At 46.0% G+C, this 22,005-nt stretch overlaps 1 protein-coding gene across 2 annotated transcripts in view; it reads right to left on the reverse strand.

Annotated features, from left to right (window-relative positions):
- Positions 1-8,266: 8,266 nt before the first annotated feature.
- CREB5 (cAMP responsive element binding protein 5) overlaps positions 8,267-22,005 on the reverse strand; it is a 264,530-nt gene continuing 250,791 nt past the window's right edge. For both annotated transcript variants that reach the window (XM_032991717.2, XM_032991718.2), the window contains 3 exons: positions 17,382-17,609; positions 16,267-16,375; positions 8,267-15,095 (listed from right to left, as the gene is read on the reverse strand). In XM_032991717.2, the coding sequence (XP_032847608.1) occupies positions 14,932-15,095; positions 16,267-16,375; positions 17,382-17,609 (501 nt within the window). In that variant the 3' untranslated portion in view covers positions 8,267-14,931. The remainder of the gene's footprint in view (positions 15,096-16,266; positions 16,376-17,381; positions 17,610-22,005) is intronic.

Here is a 22,005-nt window from a genome sequence, read left to right on the forward strand (position 1 = left end):
CCCCGTCGCCGCCGGTGAGTTCCCGGTGCGGCCGCCCCGGCCCGGTCGGTAACGGCCGCGCCCTGACCCCCGGCCGCCGTCCGGCCGAGCAAACGCGTCTGCCCGAGGTCTTGCAAAACTCGGAGGCTCTCCGGGTTCAGGGTCCTCGGGCTGTTTGGCCTGAGGCGGGGGCTCCCCGCCAGCCGCGGGGCTTGGGAGCGGGTGCCATGGGCCTCTGCAGCCTCCGTGGGGAAGCTGGCATCAAAAAAGGCAGAGAAACGCCTCCACCCCGCTCTGCTGCCCCAAAGATGGGGATGTTTTTGCAAAGCAGACCGTTCTCAGGTGACCACGGCACGCAAAGAGGCATCTTTTTCCCCTCAAAATCTCTTGCACGTATTTGACTTGTAGGCCACAGACCGGCGGGTATGTACGTGCGTCGGGGGGAAAGCACCCGAGGACTTGGGTGGAACGGCCCCTCTGCATGTGTGTGCGCACTTACAAGGTGGGGGTCCTGCGTGCTCCCCTCCCGTTACTTCGGGTGAAGGGCCCTGGGGGGCAGGAGGGGGCCCTGTTAAATCCAAGGGGATTTTATAGTGCAGTGAACGGGCATCGGAGAGCAAACATACCTCAGAGGAGTGAACGTGGAGAGGACCCTGTGCCAACTATAATAATCAGTGTGACTAATAGGGAACACCGAGAACTGTTCCATTATATCATGAGACATTACATCCTACTTGAAAAAAAACAGTCTTTGATGACACGCGAAGGATCGGCAAGTGCATTTTGGGGAATCCTGTATTTCTTCAAGGTTTTCAACCCATGTTCATTGTGAGACGCATGATTTAACTTTCTCGGCGGTTAGATTGAACTTGCTGGTATCGGTTTTATATACTCGTCCTTTAAATTTGGGGGAACAGAAGGTGTGTGAACTTAGTTTAAAAGTTACTCATTTATAGTTCCTTGGAGGAATTAGAAACTGGGACTTTACGATAATTCCACCACGTATTTCTAGACCTCGCCCAATGTGCTATGGTTTTGAAAAATGCCAGATATTAGCAAACTCCGTTTGCATTTAGTCTCATATAGCGTCCAGAGTAATATTTCTGTATAAGGAATTGTAATACTGACTCGTATTTTTTGTAATCTTAATATTACAAGTATCAGTCAGGAAGGAGATTGTTGCCCTTATTACAACTAATATAGTAGAACAAAACAAAGAACTTTTTAGAAAATGAATATGCTCAGGGGAAATTCAGTAAATCTTTGTTAGAAGAAAAAAAAGGTCTTATATATAAATATATAAAAGGTTGCTGTGTATTGTGCAAAAGTTGCTTACTGCTAAAGGACTAATGCATTGTAAATCAACAGTGGGTCCCATAGCACATTATGGCATATTTTATTGGGTTTTTACCTTAAGGTAAGGTCTTTTATTAAGAGTATATAAGAGCACACTCTGCTGAATACCTTGTTTTTCACAGTACTCTATACATAATGGCTTTTTTTTTTTATTTGCTTCATTAAACATTCCTGTAATTAATGCATTTAATGGGAATCCAGCAGTAACAAATATAAAATTTATTGTGGTTTAAAAAAACCCCCACTCAGTTACTAGATTTTCCATTAGTAAATGGCGATGACCAAATTCCTCAAAATATTTCTGCACTCACCCCAGAAATCTCCTGCTAAAACAGGTGATGTTTTCAACTGTGTAATCGGAAAGAAATGCCACATAAATAATCCTTGTGAAGGACTTAGTATAAACGCAGAGGGAGAGAGCACCAAAAAGTGTCTTTTAAATAATCCCCAAACCCCCCTGTTTCAAACTTGATAAGAAGACATCTGTATTAGCACTGGAGCTTGCTGGGTGAGTTATTAGGTGTTGAAAGACACCGTCTAGGAAGTCTGACCCATCAGAATTTGAATGTAAAAGGCAAGTGACAACTGAATACATGAAAAGCCTTAGAGCCCGGTCCCAAAGCCCTCTTTCCCTGCCTGAAAAGCCCGTTTATCTTCGGATGAATAAGAGTTACAGAATTGGAACCTAAGGAAAAAATCGGTGGTATCCGTGGCCAAGGGAATGTCTCCCTCCCACCCGTTTGATTAGAACCATGTGGAAGTTTGGCTAATGAGACTGCAGGGCTTTCCCCTCGCCTCTGTGGATGATTGTGGCATTTTATTTGAATGCCGATATGGTTTCCCATTCCTGTTCCTCGCAGGCTTTTGGTCTGGGCAAATAAAAAAAAAAGAGATGTCAGAACTGGAGAATCTTTTTACAGTGTATAAAAAGCTTCACGACTAATCCAAGAGGAAATCATAATGTGAAGAACATCAGTGTTTTAATGGCCTCCTAATGAGGGTGAGCTTGGCCAGAGCTTTGAAGAAGACAAATGGAAAGCAAAACAGCTCATTTCTCCTTGAGGGCAAGGCTTGCAATTTCTAGAGAGGACTGCATGGATATGCCTTCAGCAGGTAAAGCATCGCCTGCCTGAAGTCTCCTGGCGGGGCCCTGATGTACAGGCTGCTGGCAGGAGCAGGAAAGGGGGTAGGAAAGTGGGGGGCGTGCTGACATTTTCTGGTTTCTCTGTCAGTCTATTCCTCTCTGTGCTGCTGGGAAAAATAAAGACAATTATATTTACCTAAATCCCTGGATAATTAAGGCACTAAATTAAAGCCTGAGAAGCACTTGAAACTCCCTGATGAAAGAGCTGGTGCACGGACAGCCCAATGGTAACCTAACGTGTCTGGGGTTCTCCCTGAGGTACGGGGGATTCACAGCAAACACTCTGTACAGCCACAGATAGGTGATCACATCTAATTTAAAAGCCCTCATTACTCCCTCCTGACAGGCTTGGATGTTTGCCTGCCTAGTTCCAAGGCCAGCGTCAATCCATTTAAAATTAATATTTTTCATTCCTCTCTCCGCCACGTGCATTTAAAAGCTGTCCTTGGCTTCCCCTCCCAGCTGCTGGCTCCGATTAGCCCAGCAGCGACTGATGGAGCTCCGCTTCGCGGCACCGATGGGATCCTACTGCTCTCATACCACGTTAGAAGCACAGCTTTCCTGGAAAAGGGACTGCCTTGCTCCTGACGTCTTCGGTGGCTTTGGCAAGCCGAGGGGGCTTAATTTCCAATTAGGAAAAATGGGCCTTTCTCATCCCGCCCCAGAAAGGAGCTGTGAGTGCCAGGGCCCCGTTGGGTGTCGGTGCTTCCTCCCGCGGCACTGTCCCTCGGCAGGGCTCGGCCGCAAGCACTCCCTGCCCTCGGCCAGGGCTTCCAAGGGAAGGAGCAACAATTTTGTGAGAGGCATCGAAATGGTATCTGGTTTTGCTGCTGCAAAAAGGACTTTGTACAGTTCTTCCTGAGTGACAAGCAGCATAACATGGCCAAGGAAATTGCCCTCATGAAGCTGTGCCTGAAGGTCTTCGTAATTAAAAATGTGGGTTCTGCTCTGGAAAGCAACTGTAAAAAAAAAAAAAAGCATTGTTTTAATCAGCAGCTTGGGTTTCCTTTTCTCTGTGGAGTAAGGTTTGCTGACTCTTTGAAGGCAGAGAGCAGGGTATGTTTTAAAGCTACTTTTGCTTTGTGGGCTTTGGAGGGAAAGGATGACTCTGGGTGGACCCTTGCTGGTGGGTGAGCACCTGTTGTGCACTTGGGTGGGAAAACCTCACGGGGAGCAAGAGGCAGCACCACGGCCACTGATGGCACAAGCTGGGGACACCGTCTTGCTCAGGTTTCTGTCTGGTGCCTGGGGCACAGCCCCGAGGGTATGGCTTCACCACGCAGCAACTCCCAAACATCTTGGCCATTTCCACTCCACGGCCTTCACCGTGCTCTCCTGCTGCTGACCCTCGCAGGGCTCTGCACACAGCGAGCTGCATGGTTTGCCACACCAGTTTGCTGCGCTGGCAGTGTGATAAATGCCTTTCTGCTGTTTTGCTTTTTTTTTTTTTTTTTTTTTCCCCAGGTTTTAGTCAGGTTGGCTTAGGGTACAGTCGGGTGAATACAAGACCTTGGTTTAGCTCAGGTCTTGCAGTGTGGTGACAGGAGTCACCTGCAGTGCCAGAGCCAAGTGGGTCAGTGCAGTGGGACCCCTGCAAACCTCACTGCCAGCACAACCAGGACGCTACCCCATTGTACTGCTGTGGAAATGGGGGGCTGTGGATGTCCTCGCAGGCACTCCACCTCATCCCACCCAGTACTAGCACAAAGGTAGCAGGAACACCTTCACAGAGGGCTAATAGTCCCTCAGCTGTTTTAGGGGATGAGTTTAGGATTGTGGGAATTAGGTGCAAAGAGGGTGTCACTCGGTTCAGCTTGCACCTAGTCCAGCTGAACGGTAGAAATTCTGCTGATAGAGGCAAGCCACTATTGCGACAGGACAAAAGCAAAGCCACCACTCTCTCATGCTCCCTGCTCAGCTTGTGAAAACTGCCTGGATTTAACTTCAGTTCTGACAACTTAACTTCTAGATCAAAGTGCGGGGAATAGCTACAGCAAAATGCCGACAACAGAAAACCCCAGTGAAAACAATGGCCGGTGTTGTGATACCAAACACAATCCTGCGTAACCAGAGTCGGCGGTTGTGTGTCCCACTGCGAACGGTTCCTTTTTCTCATCCATGGCTACATGTTGTCTTTGCAGCACAGCTTCTTGAAGCTAAGAAAAACTTTTACTAAGCTGGAATTGGCTCAGCTGCCTTATAACACAGAATGAAAATGATTAGTGAAACAAAGAGAAAGTGCAAGGAGGATATAGAGTCCTTCCATACAAAGCTTCCTGTCTTCCTATGCGATCCATTAAAATCCAGAGGGCCTCAGATTTAAACTAATCGGTTTCTGCCTTTATTTATTTTTTCTTGACTCAATTTCCTACATGAACTGGCCAGTTATGTCAAGTATTTTTCTTTCTTTTAACTTGACTTGCTGTCAGCTGAATGCAATGCCCTGTGAAAAACACCTGCTGACCTGCTGTATACACACATACACAGGCACACATCTCCACCATCTGCATCTGTATGTCTATATTGTCTGTATGTATCTATATAATCTACGTCTGCCTAGCTATATCGCTGTACCTGTAGCTATATATTTATATATCTATATCTGTATATATCTGTATCTGTATATCTATACTGATACATCTGTGTCTGTATTTATATCGATATATCTATCTCTGTTTCTCTATATCTCCTATCTCTGTACCTCTATCTATGTATCTATATATCATCATCAATATCATCATCTATATAATATGCTTTTACAGTGGGGCACACAGGTTGCAGATTCCTTGAGCCTCTGCAAAATACACCTTTGGGCTCCCCTCTCTTTTGGGAAGGGCAGCTGCCCCATTGCTTCTAGTTCAGGCGTCTCTGGCTGGCTCTGCTGGCAAGTCCTGGGGGAATGGGCTTATCAGGTTCACTAATGGTCAGGCTCTTGTGGTATTTGCTTACCTAACATAATCGGAACAGGCGTCTTAAATATTTTATCAGCTTTGTGGGGTCATTCTCATACCGTGGCATTGTGTTGCACTGGAGAATAGAGCAGGCTGGAGGTAAAATGGTGCTCAAGTGCTGCAGAAAGAGGGTTTTAAGCAAATGGCAAGCACTAATGCTCTGCTTAGAGCCACTAAAACAAATGTCCCTGTTGCAGCAGGGCAGATGAGAGGCAAAAAGAAGTTAAGGCAGTTGCAGTAACAAAGCAGACCAAAGAATTGAGCAAATGGACCCAAACCCTCAGTTGCTGGCTGTGGTCTGAAGGGTGGTGGTGCTGGTTTAACTTTGATCCCTCCTTTCTGACTCTCAATTAATTTTTAAACTCCCTTGAAACTAGTTCTTAGGAAGTTTTGTGTTTAGTCTTGTGCTTATTCCTTGAGGGCCAAGCTCTTGAATGACTCTGAATAAAACCTTTCTGTAAAGAAAGTGGGTGCAACAGAGTAATTTTGGGGTTGTCCCAGAGCTGTAGTCTCTTGCGGGGGGGGGGGGGGGGGGGGCTCAGCAGCCAGTAGCTATCATGGAAAGGAAGACTGGTTTTCCCTCTAGACTGGCCCATTGCCTGCCTTCAGCTGGGCAGTGCTGGCTCCAGGGCGGGCAGGGAGAGCTGAGGGGTAGGTCTGTACTGCAGGTCTTTGCCAGAGCAGTGGGTGGCAAGGGTTGCTGGGGGCAGGGGGGGAGCATAACCAACAGTGCCATTTTTGAGACTGTCCCCAAGTGTGGCATGTGGGGAGATTCCCCGGGAGAGGGTCGGACTCGCTTTGGCTCTTTCATGTTGAGAATCTGCGTGATACCAGAGAGCTTTGCATCCTTGCATGTTCAGTGTACCTTCTGACCCAGAATTTTTTTACAATCACCCCAAAACTAGCAAAAAAACACTCGGGTCTGCCTGTTTCTCCGTCCCCCTGCTGAAAGGTTTCTTTAGCACAAGACCACTTCAAATTCCTCAGCACTTGCCTCTGTTTATGTCTGGGCTCCTTTGAGTTTGAACCCCCTCCCCTATTCCCACACCTCTTTTTTGGGGGGGGAGGTGTCTGCTTTCTCCAGATGGTTGTTCCTGATCTGTTATGCTGCCTGCTTTGTGGCAATGCCTTTGGGTATGTACAGTGCTCACCATGGTAGTTTATCATCCCACTCCAAACTCTGTGCCATTAGTTTCGTGCGTCCTTACAGCAAGTAGCTGAGGCTGCAGCCTGGGTTTGGGAGAAAGCTGGGGGCAGGTTGAGAGGTGAAGTGGGTCCAGCCAAAGCACGAGGGGCTGGTGTGGCAGGGGGAAGGAGTCTCTTTGCACCACTGCTCTGACTGGTGTAAGCTGGGGCAACCCTCTTGCTGATGCAGAGCGTCCTCAGCTCAGTCTAGTTCTGGCTGCAGCCCTGCAAAGGAGAGGGGAAGGAGCGTGTGCTCACACTGATTCATTTTTTCTCTAATAATAACTTTGTTATGATGGCCAGAGCAGCCCAGCGAGAGCAGTAGTAACACTGGACTGCTTGGAAGAGGAACAAATATTGCGATCAGGTTTGGGAAACCATGAATCAGCTGTAAAGAACAGTGTTACCTCAGCTTGAATACATCCTACTTAGCTCATGCTGTCAGGTGTAAATACAACTGCGTGGACAATAAAACAGGCCTGTGATGTGCCTTCATGAGAAGCATCTATTTTTACAGATATGATGATCCTCTTTCAGTATTTGGTCCCAGAGCAAGAGCCCTGCTGTATGAATACAGGTTAAGCTCTGGCATGACAGCCCTGCTTTAGAGGTGATGCAGGAGTATATGGCCTCAGAAACAACTCCTGCTAATGCCACGCCTTGATGTTTGGGGAAAACGTCTGCTGTACCCCCTTAAAGAGGGAGCCATGGGCACCCACTGCCCCATCTTCCAGCTTTTCCAAAAGGAGAATGGGAACAGGAGCGTGGCTCTGCCTTTTTCCTACCCATTTTAGGAGGGTGAATGCTCTTGGCCAGATTCAGCCTTTCGAAAACCAGGGGGAGAGCAGCAGAAGCTGTGCCCGTGCCAGGGCCTCCAAGGGAGCAGCACGGTCATGCTGCATGGGGCCAGTCCCCCGCAGCGTGACACCGGGACCGGGCGCTTGCGGGCGGGCCGGTCCCCGTAGCCGAGGCCGCACCGCTCAGGTCTCGGTCCCCGTCAGGTCAGGCCATCGCTCCGGGACTGCCAGAAAGGTCATCAAGTCACATTAATCTAAAGCTGGCTTCCTCACTGGAGAGGTGGGTTCATCCTGACCAACTTTAGATTACGGTTTACACATTATTGTGCCAAGGTCTGTATTGGACCAATTTATAGCGAGAAATGAGGTTGGCAAGATAACAGGGGCATCACAATTAGAGCTAATTAGCCCAGCAGGAAATCCATTTCCAGGCAGCTTTTGGCAAGAGGCGAGGTTGGCGGGATAACAAGCATAGAGTGTATTTTGATATAAGCACACTCCAGCTGCAAGGAAAAGTAAAATAACAGCTTGTCTCATCCTTATGCGGAGGCCTCGCGTCAGGCTCCACCACGTAAGCCTTTTTGTTTGAGGCTTTGCAGCCTCCCCGCTTGGAAAGGCTTCAGAGAACTTGTTCCTGCAAAGTCACCTCAGCTGCAGGAGGGCAACGGTGGGCTGTCAGGTCTGCACAGCTCCTACTGCCCGACAGGACCAGCATCCCGGTCCTCCTCCGATTTTGGGGGTGATGAGGGACTGCAGCTCAGAATAGAAATAACTGAAGAGTAGCTTGGCTTAATTGCAGGAGTTATCTGTACCATAAAATGTCTGGGGTATAGACGCAGCCAAACTACTGGAACTACTTGTATTTGAGTGCTTTATTATATTGGAATTGCAGTGATATTATTAACATTTGTACAAATGCACAAAATTCCTGTCTCTTCTAGCTAGAAAGAGAGGTAAAAATCTGACCTAGTTGAACAGTCTCAATGAACTCATTGTCCATTTGTAACAATAATGGGTTCACAATGCAACAAAAAGCTTAACATAAAATTAAACATATTAAATGCTGCAGCAAGTATTTACACTTATGTACCAAAAAAAAAAAAAAAAAAATTATCTCCCTCCGGTAAGGAAGGTGGTTGCTTTACAGAATAAAACAAACAGACAAACAAACACAAAACCTTTGCATACGATACAAACAACCTCAAGCCCAAAACTTACTGTGACAGCACCTTTTTTTAATATAATATATATATATTTATATATAAACTTCGCTAGTTTAGGCTTACTCCAAGCAGTGCTAAAAGTTCCTTAAAACTAGGACAACGGCAATAGTCCAAACAAGCAACGTTCACCGATGAGTGCTACCCAGTGTTTGAACGGAGCTGTTACAGAGAGGGGTGCAGAGCTCACGGCCATGGGCTGGGAAACACTTGGGCCCCAATGATAAAGTCCTTGGCAAAACTCTCAGTGGCAATTATTCAGAAGAGTGAATACATCTTTTGTGCAAAATAGTTTGTCTTGTGGAAGCACAGTAAAGGTTGCCTCTGACAGGGATCTCTTTGGAATCTCAGCTCCGAGGGGTGGGGTAAAAATTTATCTGGAATTTCCTAAATTCCAGCAAGGAAAACATTTCCCTTGAAATGCCCTATCAGCCCTCCCACCTCCATCGCTTCCCGACGCTGCTGCAGTTTCTGCAGAGCCAGGAGCTTTCAGTCTTCATTCAGAAGGCTGTCGCACAGATTTTTAGTCAAGAAAGAGATTTGGGTCTCAAGAGTCTCGCAGCATCAGATGGCATGCCCTTACCCCGGGCTTCGGGAGCAGTTCCACCAGGTGGAACTCAACATCACTATTTTTGCATAAATACAGAACTGGAGATCCTGAATCCCAGGTATTACACATCGGTCTAAATATAGCGAGTTGTAATTATTGATTCCAGTCCAAGGAGAGCCTGGGAAAGGATCAGATTTCCACTTAGAGAATCAATCTTTTCTGTGAGTGTGTGTGAACACTGACATTTTTGGCCTCATGCAGCTTAGGGTTTGCTATAAAGTCATTTTGAAAGCTATGGAAAACCAATAATGGTAAGCAATTTAGCTCTTAAATGTAAAGCCACTGATAAAACTGAGATAACTGTAAGCTCTGGAAAAAAAAAAAAAAAAAAAAAAAAAAGAACAATGTTATGGATGTAAACAGTCTCTTTTTTCAGTAAGATGATTATTTCAGATGATGGAAAATTGAACATTGTTTTGTTGGTTTTTTTTTTTTTTTTTTGGTGTTCAAATCACTTGAGATTTTATTGCTTTTCTTTGTCCTTAGAAGCTTTTAGTCTCTTATTCTTTTTTTTTTTTTTTAAAGGTGCTGTCCCTAGTCAAGTTATAAGGCAACATATTTTATTGATTCAGAAATCTAATACATAGTATGGCCACTGTTATCACTGCAGCTTCACAGCTACCGTGAGTTGGACAACAGTCAAAGTGCATGACAATGCACAACAGAGCCAGTCTCCTGACCTTACGATATACAGGACACTTTGGTTCTCGGGACGAGAGATTATAAATGTAGCTTAGATGCTGCCTCACACACTTTGCATAATAAAACATTTATATGCTGTCATGAAGAGGGTGTAAAGTCTAAGTCACACTGCAGACTGGCTGTTCTCAGCTTCTCTGTTCGGGCAGGTGTGAGAGACAAGTTGTAGATATGCCACCAGTGAAAGCATATAAATGTATCTGGTGCAAACGTTTTACAAGAGTATTTATAAATGATTCAACAAGGGAGAGCAAGAAAGAGAGTGAGAGCTAAAGTGCAATTTTAAAATAATATAAATAATTGAAATGTAGAAATAAGATACTAATTAGTTGTAACTGGTTTTGTTTTATAGGCACAGTTTAGTTTTTATGTCTACAGATCAATTTTTTTTCTCTTCTTCCCCCTCCAGTAATTTTCTCTGATGTATAATGGAGTTTCAATGGTCTAAATCTAAGGAACACTGCTTAGTAAGAGGACAGAAGAGGCAATGATAAGGCAGTATAGTGCAACTCACTATGTGATATTAGAAGAGAAACAAGGATGGGGTTAGATCGTCTGTGGTGATGTATAAAATCAGCCTTAAAAAAATAAAAAGGAGGAAAAAAAAAAAAAAAAGACAGGCTTTCCAGTTATATCTTGACCCATGCTTTCTAAAATGAGAGAGCACATTTTCCAATACGAAGGAAACAACTGAAGGTTCATAACTTGTTTTGTTGTTATCAAAAAAAAAAAAAAAAAAAAAAAAAAAGCAGATGCTGCTTTAAGGAAAACATTTAATTCTAGGAATTTCTGTACAATTGACCTCAGCAAGCTTTTCCATCTTAGATGGATGACTTCTGCTTGAGACCCTGAAAGATTAAGATGACAACACCTAGTTTATTGCCAAACTAATATTGTAACTTATAAAAAACAAACAAACAGATTCTGTACAAGAATACTGTTCAAATGGAATGTGTTAAAATAACATTTATTAATAAATACTTTATAAAATTCTATGTGAATACTAAATTAATAGATTCCTGTTTTAAAATTGCTTTGGTCCTCATGAATTTTCATAAATTCACTCTATACGCTTTTTTTTTAAAAAAGGTATTAGCTGCTAAAAAGCACATTTTGCCTAAACTAAAAGGCTAGTTTTCAACACTAAATATTGTCGCTTAAAAAAATATGAATCCTCAAAAGTTGGGCATTTAACAACAGTTATAGCTGGCTTGTTAGTTAACAGGACAGAGTCAGTTAACACACTAAATCCACACGCACTGAGGCACTGAACCATTGACTTTCCACTATTCAGAAGATGGGCGGCAGACATTTAGCTTCGTAGCAGGAATTAACTCCCAACAGTGTGAAATTCTCCATAAATCACCATCATCATCGTCGTCCTTATAAAACACACCATGATAGCACACAAACTACTTGTCTCCCACAGGCAGCGTTATGAATATGGCTTGCATAAATGGGCTCGGGGAAAGGGGGGGGGGGGGGGGGGGGGCCGGGGATGAGGGAATCGGGTCACGGCATCGTTCCTTTCCGATCGAAGTATTGCAGTTGTCCGTGGCTGAAAGGTTTCCAACGTGCCTCCCACGTCGCGCGGCGAGGGACGCCGTCCACAGAAACACCTCTTCCTGAGGGAGGTGGAGGCCGAGGCTCGCCGCCCCGCTCGGGCCCGGGAGAGCGGGCGAGGGACACGGTCCCGGTCGTCTGCCGGCGGCAGGCCGGGGCACGGAGCCCGGCCACGGGCGGGAGGAGGAGAGCGGAGAGGTGTCCCGTGTTAGCTCGTGGAAAAGCAGGGTTTCTCCTCGACGGGAAGAGCCCGGGAAGCGCATTTAGAGTGAGGTGCTTAGGGAGAGGCCGCGGCCACCGACCCCGCCGCGGAGCGACATCCCGGGGACAGAGGGGCAGGGGCTTGTCCCGCAGCCCTTGCTCAGGCAGCCCGGCCGGACCGGCGGCTGGAGGAAAGGCTGCAGGATCATCCCCCCTGGAAAACAAGAGCATTTTAACGTGGAAGCGAATCTGATGAATAATATAAGGTGCCTGGTATGGTTGGTCCTTTTACCGATGATAGAGCCGATAGAAATATGCTGCGCGTTGTCTTGGCCTGTGAACCTGCGACAGAGTTACAAGAAGCAATAGCAAATAGCTTTTCATCCTTTACTTATTTCCACATCACTAGCAAGGATTATACCTAAAGGCCAATAGTATAGAGAGGAGACATTTCATTGTAATTACACATTTAGGCCAACATGTGTGGTTGGCTTGCCTAGTTAGCATTAAAAAAAGAAATAATTGAGCTATATATAATACACATCAGTCAAACTGTCAAGTTGCTGAATTTAACAAAACTTAGGCAAGGTTTTTGTATTTTTTTTTCTTTTTTTTTTTTTTTTTTTTCTTTTTAATGTAGAGGCTTTCAGTTTAACAGCTAAATATTTTAATTGAGGAGACTGAATAAAATGAAGCTAAACCGTAATTCTAGTGCAGTGTAGCTCAACTGGTTATTCTGATATTACCAACAACTTTGATTTTTATTTTTCAATGTGTTTAAGTGCTACCCATATAGAGGGAAGGTTTTTAAAATTAACCCTGCGATGGCATTTTCTTTTTCATGGTGAATGATGAAATTCAGACACAGGGGAAATGCTTATTTGGCTTTTTTTTTTTTTTTTACATAGTGGATACTCAGCTGGAACATTTTGCTCAACTGCATATTTGAAAAAAGTTCCCTTGGGAGCCATGATGAAGCAAAACCATTTAGCTATTACAACTGGAGGTTAAAAAAAATTATAGATTCAGTATTTAAAACACTTTAAAAGTATATGTTTGTCTAAAATATAATAGAAAATCCTTTATATTTGTATTTTTTCGTAATTTTTTTTTTGGTTCTTAGACTATATAATCAAGTCAAGATTTACACTGTACATTAAAAATCTTCTTCTTTTGAATGTATTTGCATAAATGGAAAGCGAGCTGTTAAAGAAAAGAATACTGATAGAAAGTTAGTCACCAAGATAAGAACTAATTTGGAAATTAATAATGCTCAGAATTTTGCTTTCCCTCCCAGGCAGGCCCTGCTGCTCCTTGCAGTGCCTCACGCTTCAGTTGTTCCACTCTCCCTCCCGCACGGAGAAGAGCCACCCTTTCAAAACCCCCAACTCCTCTAAAAACCGGACACAGTCTTCGAGGAGGAGAGCTTCGCTTCAGAACAAAGCGTGTTCAGGGCTAGAGGACTGGCTGGGAATAACGTGAATTACCTTTTGCCATTTCAGACGTACCTCAAAATGTCTGAACGTTTATCACCAGCTCGAAGCCCACTCCCTGGGTAAGCAGCAGGAGGTTTTGCCGCTGACAGATTTGAGAGCAAAATCAGGTCCCAATATACAGCAAGGCAGCGTAATTAACTGGCATCATCTCCGTCTGATTTTCCCATCAATCAGTGGTACCACTCGGGGATGCAAATCAGTCGTGCTGAGGGGCAGACCCAAACAAAAACCTTAATTGTGGCATAAGGCTCTTTTCCAGACCCTCTTTGCAGGACTGAATTTTATCGAGAGTGCAGTGGGATTTGCCATTCTTGCAGAGCTTTTTAGTGGTTGCATGCCTTCTAAAAATTATTTAGCGTCCTAATGAGACAATTCCTTACCCGCGGTAAACGGGCGTTAAGTGCCATTAAAGTCAGTGAAGCTACACTGCTGTCTGCCAGCTCGGGGTCTGTCTGCGGACGCTTAAAGGAATGCCTGCAGAGAGCAGGTCTTTCCCTGGGAATTAAAAATGGCATTTTTCCAACTGGTCAGAACCGTTACGCTGATTTATTTCTCATTTATAGCCCGTGAAACCTGAGGCTGTTAGCTGTCGTTGCTAGAACAACGCAGTCGGGTTAGGGAACAGAACTTTTCCAAATTATTATACACTACATGGATTTTTCTATGTTAATGACTGGCAGTGCAAAAGAATTGCTGTGGTTCTCAGGTGTTGCTGCGCCACAGAAGCTGATGGGGCTGCTAGCATCAACACAGCTGGCTTTCAATCCTGCTTCACCTGGGGCTGCACTGCTTTTGCCTTTCTCTGTTTATTAAAAACACTAAATCAGGAGCATTTCTATTTTTTAAAAGCCAAACGCTCAACACAGCCCAGCCGCGGGTGAAGAGCTAGTGAAAGCAGCAGCCGTGCTGACAGTTTTTAGGTGGGTTTGAAGTTTTTGCTCGTTCCTCACCATTCTTTGAGAAAAAGAGAGGGAAGTGAAAAAGCCTTGGAATGAAAAAAAAGCCGTAAAAAAAAAAAAAAAACCAAACCAAAAAAACAAAACAAAACAAAACAAACAAGCTGGGGATGAAAAGGTTTTGGGAACGGACAAGGAAGGTGTAAGAATAACTGGAGGAGAAAAAGGCCAGAGTAGGGGAGAGAGGAGAAGGGGGAGGGCTAGACAAAAGAGCACGTTATTTGGGCTTGATTTTGTCCTGATAGCCACATCCTATATAACTGCTTTGAAAGAGGCTCTGAATGCAAGATGGGGTCTGCTGATAGCACAATGCTAACTCATTTTTTATTATGCTGTCAGCAGATGCCCTCTCTCTGTATTTATAGCCTAATTACTCCTAGTTACCTATGTATGACTGTTTAATACTTTTCATGCCTCACGTTGGCTAACAAGCTGCAGTTTAACACAGCTTTGTATTTCTGAGGCTTCAGGCTAGATTGGTGAGAAGGAAACATGACTATGTACAGAAACAGTTAGGTTTATAAACAAGTAACTGGTACCAAAAAAACTGGAGAAAGCACCAAAGCATTTCTCAAGCTGATAGCATATTAATTGCATAACTCCCTTTTATGTAACTAAGTATAAAAGACATTTTAATAACTATAAAAATGAAAGCCAGAGTCTTTCAAGAACGGAGGAATCTTCCAGGCTTGAGTTACGGTTGCAAATGTCCTTAGCACAGAGGACACTTTGATATGCTACCACACTCCCCTAGCAGTTTCTGATCAATCGCTTTTAAAGGATGGGGTTGATGTCTGTTCTGTGGCTGGCGAGCTGGGTGAGCGTGGAGCTTCCCACGACGTCGCTGACGGAGGAGGAGGTCGTGATGGTGTTGTGCTGGATGACTTGCTGCTGGGAGCAAGCTGGGACCGGGCTCGCGGGAGGACTGCTCTCGGGACCTGGGGAGGGGGTGAGGGCACAGAGACAACACACATTCATTTTTCCATCCGAGTTACAAGCCCGGGCTGGGTGGCGCTCCTGGAAAAGGGATGTACCACTACAGCAGCAATACTAACCACCTGAGGCATGCACAAATCCCAGGATTTCACAGCACACAGTTATCCAACACACTTTGTTTTCTGATCTTTTGCAGTTTTTGTTATATTTTTTTTTAAGCCAGCTTCTCTGGTATCGACCTGACTTCAGGAGCTGGGACCTTGAAAAAAGTCCAAGACCTTAATGATTATGAAACCAAGGTCGGGATAAAAAGTCTGATATCTTAAGGTCTATAAAATCAGTTGGGATGCTTAAATGCTTTATTTGCCCCATCAGGAATCAAAATTGGAGTACAGTGCACTGCAGCACAGAAAATCTAATTCAAGCAACAGTTGATAGGCATGTAATGCAATTATGTATTTTTTCCTTAGAGTACTGTTAAAGAGACAGATGCACAGTGATGCAGAGGAGACAGAAATGGGCTCTATTTTAAGAAAATGCCGCAATCTAGCAAATATTAACCCTGAGGCTCTTCTGAGCCATTCTAAAGCCAAGCAAAGAATTTGTCCCTAAATTGCCACACTCTTAAAATTCATCAGCTAGACAGAATCGGTTCAACATTTCCATTAGATGAGATTTTTTGGGGAAAAAAAAAAGTAAAGTTACAAAAGAGTTAACAAACCTTGAAAACCTGCGCCACGCCTGGTCTGTGCCACTGTCAGGGCACAGTACCGTTTTCGCTGAAGGGGACTGTAATGTTTTCCTTTTTTAACCTTCCTTTTGAGAGTTATTTTAAGGTGCTGGCAGCGCTGTGCCCAGGAGGACTCTTGCAGGTTTGGAGCTGTGAGGTCAAGCGGGATCCTCCACGGGGGAGCGAGCGTCCATCCGTGTGCATCTCCTTGCAGAAGGGAGGGGTGGGGAAGGCTAGCTCCGCTGTGCGGGACGCAAACCGGGGCTTTTTTGGTTTTGAGCGGGGCTGGATAAATAAGGGCAGGAGATCGGATGGCTCGGGCGATGTTTGAGAAGACAGGTTCAAATGATAACAGGACCGACCAGGGGTTCTGGAGGGAAGAATTGGGAACTTTGCTTTCGTGTGAGGAGTGTGGAGACAGTGCAAACATACCAGCTACTTACTTAGATATCCTTGCGATTCTTTCTGCATAGCTGTTATCGGACAGTCTTTATGTGTTAACAATAACTGTTTCAGCTGTGCTACCTCATTTTTCAGCATGGAAACCTCATTCTAGAAAAGAAAGAGAGGGTTTGGTTTGCCACAAAGCTTAAACCAGGTTCTTCTGCAAAGTTTAAACCCAAGAACACAGAAACTGCTCCACAATTTCAGACGAACTGAGCGAAAATGGCACTTGGTGCTCGTGTTTATGTTAACATTTGTCCGTGACATTATTTTACACCTTACTCTCAAGGCGATTTGGCTTTGAGATTTGGTGACATACATTGACAAATGAACTAACTTCACAGCACCGGGGGTGCCTGAGACAATGTTTTAATCCACTTGGGAAATACTCTGTCTCTCTGCGTCAGGCCGGGGGGGGGGGCCAGACCCGTGGGGGCAAACGGCAGCCTGCCCTGCTCGGGGGCACGGTGGCAGGGCTGCTGTCACCTACAGCGTGTCGCCTACGGCTCCGCCAAAGCCGGCACCGGGGTGCTGCTCACGCCTCTGTGTTTTGGGGAGGTCTGTTTTGGGGGACTGCCATTATGCAAACCGTCCTTCTGCTCTTGGCAGCACGCAGGCACAGCTCTGGATGGGGCAGAAGTACTGCGCCCACCGTAAGAAGGACAGCCCTGTAAGAAAGGCTTTTATTATATTCAGGGTATTTTCATCCATCCAGTTCATTTTCCTTACTGGTAGACCGATCTATTTATGCTCCTATCTCTCTGGCTCTGAAGGAGGGTTTAGCTACACGCCCTGCTCTGAAGAAGTCTTTTACAGCCGCGTTAATGGCGCTTCCAAAAAAAATCCCCACAAAAAGCAGTGACAAAAAAAGAAAATAAATACAACTCCATCTAGTGAAGGCTTCTAAATCCCAAGACAGCTTTTTCCTGGCTTATCCTGCTAGGATGTAATTATTTCTTTAATTGAAGCACACACATCTTGATTAATCAGCTTTGATTATGCCCGTGCTGTGCGGGGGCAGCCCCGAGGGCGGCGAGGCCCCGCCGGCACTGCCAGCCCCTCGGAGCACAAAGAGCCCCTCTGTGTCCTCGGGGGCGCAGACAGTGGCTCGCACCTGAAGCTGCATGTTTGTCTGGGTGAGCTCTTCTGCTTTCTTTTCCAGTGACATCACCCAGACCTTCCTCTTCTGTCTGCAGCGCGTGGCGGCAGCTCGGTTCCTTTCCAGAAATTTCCGCCTCCTCTCATCCGGGTCTTCGTCCACCACCCTCCTCCGGCGACCGCCGGTCGGCTGCGGCGGCTGTATCGTCTGCGTGGGCTGCATCTGCTGCGCCGCCGGCGAGACCTGGGGGGGGAAGAAGAGGTTTGGCAGGGGGTGCTGAGGGGGGGGGAAGGTTACCCAGGGGGATGCGGCAGAGGGAAGGGAAATCTCGCACGCTCGTCCCGCTCCCCGGCGAGGTCTGCAACAGGCGCAAGGCAAAAAGCTGTGCCAGATGCCACTGAAATTAGCTGCTGGCAAATGCTTACCGTGGTCAAAGGGGAGATTTTTTTTTGAAACGATCCTCTGAATATTAGTAGGGAAAATATTTTTCCCCTTACAGTTAGCTATTAAAAACATTCACTTAGGTACTTTCTCTGCCACCACCTATTTCAAACCTGAAATGTCAAATTTCTCCCAGCAACTGTTTTAATCGAAGCAGAGGACTGTAGTGGCCTTGTTTTTGTCTCCCTCTCTTTTTCTTTTCCAATTGCCTCCGAAATTTTAGGACTTTTCTGTTTCGTATTTTACCACCTCCGAAGATGGGAGCTGCAGCACTCTTTGCGGCTGAGTGGAGCTGGGAAGCCGCGGACTGGGATCACACAAGGCCAGCAGACCTCAGTGCCCCTCAGCTGGGGGCAAATGAAAGGAGCTAGGTACCTGAACTCAAACTTACATTTTGGTATCCCTGCACTGCATGGAGAAGGGATATTTCCCTTACCAGGTGCTTCCATTTGACCCCCCTGGATGCTAAACTTTTTATTCAGCAGCCTGATTTTGGCAGCAGAGGCACACCACATCCAGCCCCACTGCTATGAAAGTATGGAAGAAATATGCATTTATGCTTTTTCAAGTGCAGGAGAGTATCAGTCCTGCTCTTGAGAGTGACTGGCCCATGCCATTACAGAAAAGGCACATGGTGGGGGCAGCCCCACACAGTCCGTGCTCCGACTCCTGGGCGGACGAGACACGTGCCCACACCACTGTCAGGAACCAGCATCAGGCTGAGCATTCTGCTGACTGGGAATAGCCAGCTTTTGGAGAGCCTCCCTGCCTCGCTGCGACGCCCAGGCCACGGGGCTCTGGATTGTGCTGGGGGGCTCGGGAGCCCGACCGACAGGTCCCATTGCTCGCGCCCAGCCGGAGCCGCTGCTGCTGCTCGTGTTGCTGCCGCCGCGCCGGCACAGTCTGGAACAGTCTGGAAACCTGAATTGTTGACTCAAAATTCACCCTCTTGTACTGGCAAAGGCCCAAACCTCCAAGGTGCTTCCTTTTGACTCCAGGGAGTGGACGTGCTCAGTGCTTTGTCAGACTGAGCACTGAATTTCAATTGCAGCAATTAACATGTGTTTGCCTAACACCTCTGTCTGTCTCAATTAAAATGATACTATCGTCTTGCAAGGTCGCTTTTCTGTCTAGAATCTCACCACAAACTGCAAGGAAGAGCTTGTTCCCTCCCCCAGCTGACTTGTGTCAATTAAAGTGGCAATTTTATGTGTAATTATTCTGTGCATCTGATAACACTTTTTGCATAAAGCCAGATTTATTCCCAGCTTTATGTTGCACAGTCAGGGAATCTCTCTTGCAGGAACAGAAAAATGTCTTTAAAAAATAACCTTCTAAAAATACATAAGCCGCCCCACAATTCTGACTGATTTTTAAAATTTCAACTTGTATTAACTCCATAAGTTTGCTGGTAAAACCTCCAGCCCTCTGTCCACACCGGGGGTTGGAGTCCCAGGGCTACGGCAGCTGCTGTGGCTGCAGCCGCCAGCGCCGCGCAGGACCGCTGGCTAGTACCACGCAGGACCACCGGCCAGCACCACGCAGGACCGCTGGCCAGCACCACGCAGGACCACTGGCCAGCACCACGCAGGACCACCGGCCAGCCATGGCCCCCATTCCCACCAGCATCCCCGGGGTGCTGCCGGGCGATCGCTGCCTTGGGATGCCAGCTGCTCCCGTCCTCCGGCGCTGGGCATGCCGCCACTTTAGCAATGTGTCGGAGTGCAGAGGCCATTCATTTTCTCACATATGACACCTTTCCGGACTTCAGACATCTGTTGCTTACGTTTCCAGACACCAAAAGCTTTCCTTATCCCATTTCTCTCCTTTTTCATTCATCTTTAAGAATTCTCGTTTCTTAACTTTCTCAGTGGGGTCTGCTACACAGGCAGAAAAAAGGTAACTATACATTTTATTTTCTTTTTTCCCCTTATGGTCATTTTCTCCTGAATAACTAGTGAGTCTTTTTGTTTTCAGAATGTATCAGTCGGTCTTTGGGCAGTCAGAGTGCACTTTCAGAACAACAACATCTCTCCATCTCTGGCAGATATTAATGATAAAGGTTGACATTACATCACTAATAATGTCACATGGGATAATCAACTGACTCTTACTAGGTAGCTCTTAACCCTGAAATCTGTTGGGCTATATCTTAGTAACTGTCCAAGCATCATTCTCTGGCAGGATTTCACTGCCCTGCCTAGGGACATAAGAAAGAAAATGAACGTATGTTAAAATTGAGGTTAATAGCTTTTTTTTTTCAGAGGATGCAAATCATGTATCCGTAATGAAGACAAACGGAGCACAGCTAAGAGAATGAAACATCCAAACCCCTATTCTGCTTAAGCTATCGCTCTGGCAAGTTTGATATGAAGAAACTTTCATGGAACCAACACAAGAATAATAGTATAATTTCTGTAGTAGTTGAGGCAACATAGCCTACAACTTGATAAGGTATTTCACTTTTTCAGAATAATACCTATCAGAAGTCGATTTCTACTTTTACGCTTGATCCAATATTTCTCTCTGTTTTCTGCAACTTACCACAAAACTAAAACTCGTTCCTCATTCTATGAAAGCATAATTCATTGGGCTCCCGTGTATCAAAATGGTAGCTGAAAAGCATGAAATGATTTCTGACGTTACAGAGGTTGTGGTGTAGAATAACAATAGTCTCGGCATGGGAGCACATGGCTTACAGCAGTGTGGGCCATGCTGTCATTTGGCAGGTGTTTTGGAAGGGAGGAATCTGGCTCAGAAGAATAAGGAGGTTAATAATTAGTAAAACGCACCATAAAATTAATGTCTGTTAGAGCAATCTGACCCCCAAAGAGGCCATTACCATGGGGACCATGGAAGAGCTCAGAAAGTAATAACCATGTGGTTATTAGACAGCAAACCCTTCCTTTCTCCCCGCTGATGCATCTGTTCAGAAACGACCGCCGCCTTCGCACCACGGGAGCAGACGCGCAGCAAGAGCTGCCCGGGGAAGCCGCTGACCCCGGGATTCCTTCTCCATCGCCCTCCGTTCCCATCCTCTTGGTGACCACACCTACGGACCAGGTGAAGACCTCCTTGATCCCTGAGGGGGCCTGCTGCCTCCGGGGGCAGGCCGTGGGTGCCAAAGCTCACGGGACAGCCCAGGCCCAGCTCCAGAGACACAGGGTGGCTCTGACGGGGGTTTGTGGCTGCCAGGCGGCCCACCTACCCCGGTGCCCATATCTCTTCTTGCCCGCCGGCGAGTCTTTTGGGGTGCCGAGCTAACAGGGGACACAAAGCACAGGTCTCGGCTGTCCTGAGTGGAATGTGTGAGAAAGACGCGGACCTGCTTGTGAGGGTCCAGAGGAGGGCCACTGCCTCACTGATCTGATCCTTAAATCTGGGAGGTTTTCTCTGGCAGCTGTTTTCTCCTCACCTGTTAAAAGTGGTAATACGGATGTTTTGCAGCGGTGCTCTATACCATGGTATCTGACTCCCTCACCTGCACTAACACGTTTAACCTCCCAACCCCTCGGTGGGGTGTCAGTATTACCACCCGTGTTTTAAAAGCCTTAGAGAGGTTAAGTGACTCGCTCCATCTCATCCATGGAGTCCTCAGTCGGCTAAAGCACAACTTTACCCCTACTCTCTCATGGATCTCCAAGACAGCTATCAGGCTACTTTTGCTTTCTCTGTTACGAGATAATGTCTTTTTATTGGAGTTTTTAAACAACTCAAAGGAAAATAACTCATTAACAGATGGGAAAATAATTGAATTCACAAAGTAAAAACTGAACTAAACTTAGGAAAGCTCTGGACATCTTCTCACAGGGGAGTCTGCTGCTCTCTTATTTAGACTGTTTCTCTAAAGCTGACAATTCATTTTACATTAGCAAATGCTTTAGGGAAATCCCATGTGCTTGCAGCCTCTGCAATAATAAAGCTAGATGTTAGTAAATAGTTAATGGTGTGGGACACTGGGATGTCAGCCAAATCCTCTCATTTACTTTAATGTTTTCTAAGAGCTTGTCTGAAAGGTATTTGCAAGCAACACAATACTTCACAGATTGAACTTCTTATGGCTGGCACTCCTCTTTGTCCTCATTCTAGGCACTGACTGCTTGCCCTCCTTAAATTTGCTCCCCAGACCTGACATGTTACAGTCACTGCCCCAGAGCTTTATTTTTCTTGTGAGATCCTGATGCAGAAGTCTATCATC

This window comes from Tyto alba, unplaced genomic scaffold, assembly GCF_018691265.1.
Source record: "Tyto alba isolate M040663 unplaced genomic scaffold, T.alba_DEE_v4.0 Super-Scaffold_38, whole genome shotgun sequence".
NCBI classification, from domain to species: Eukaryota; Metazoa; Chordata; class Aves; order Strigiformes; family Tytonidae; genus Tyto; species Tyto alba.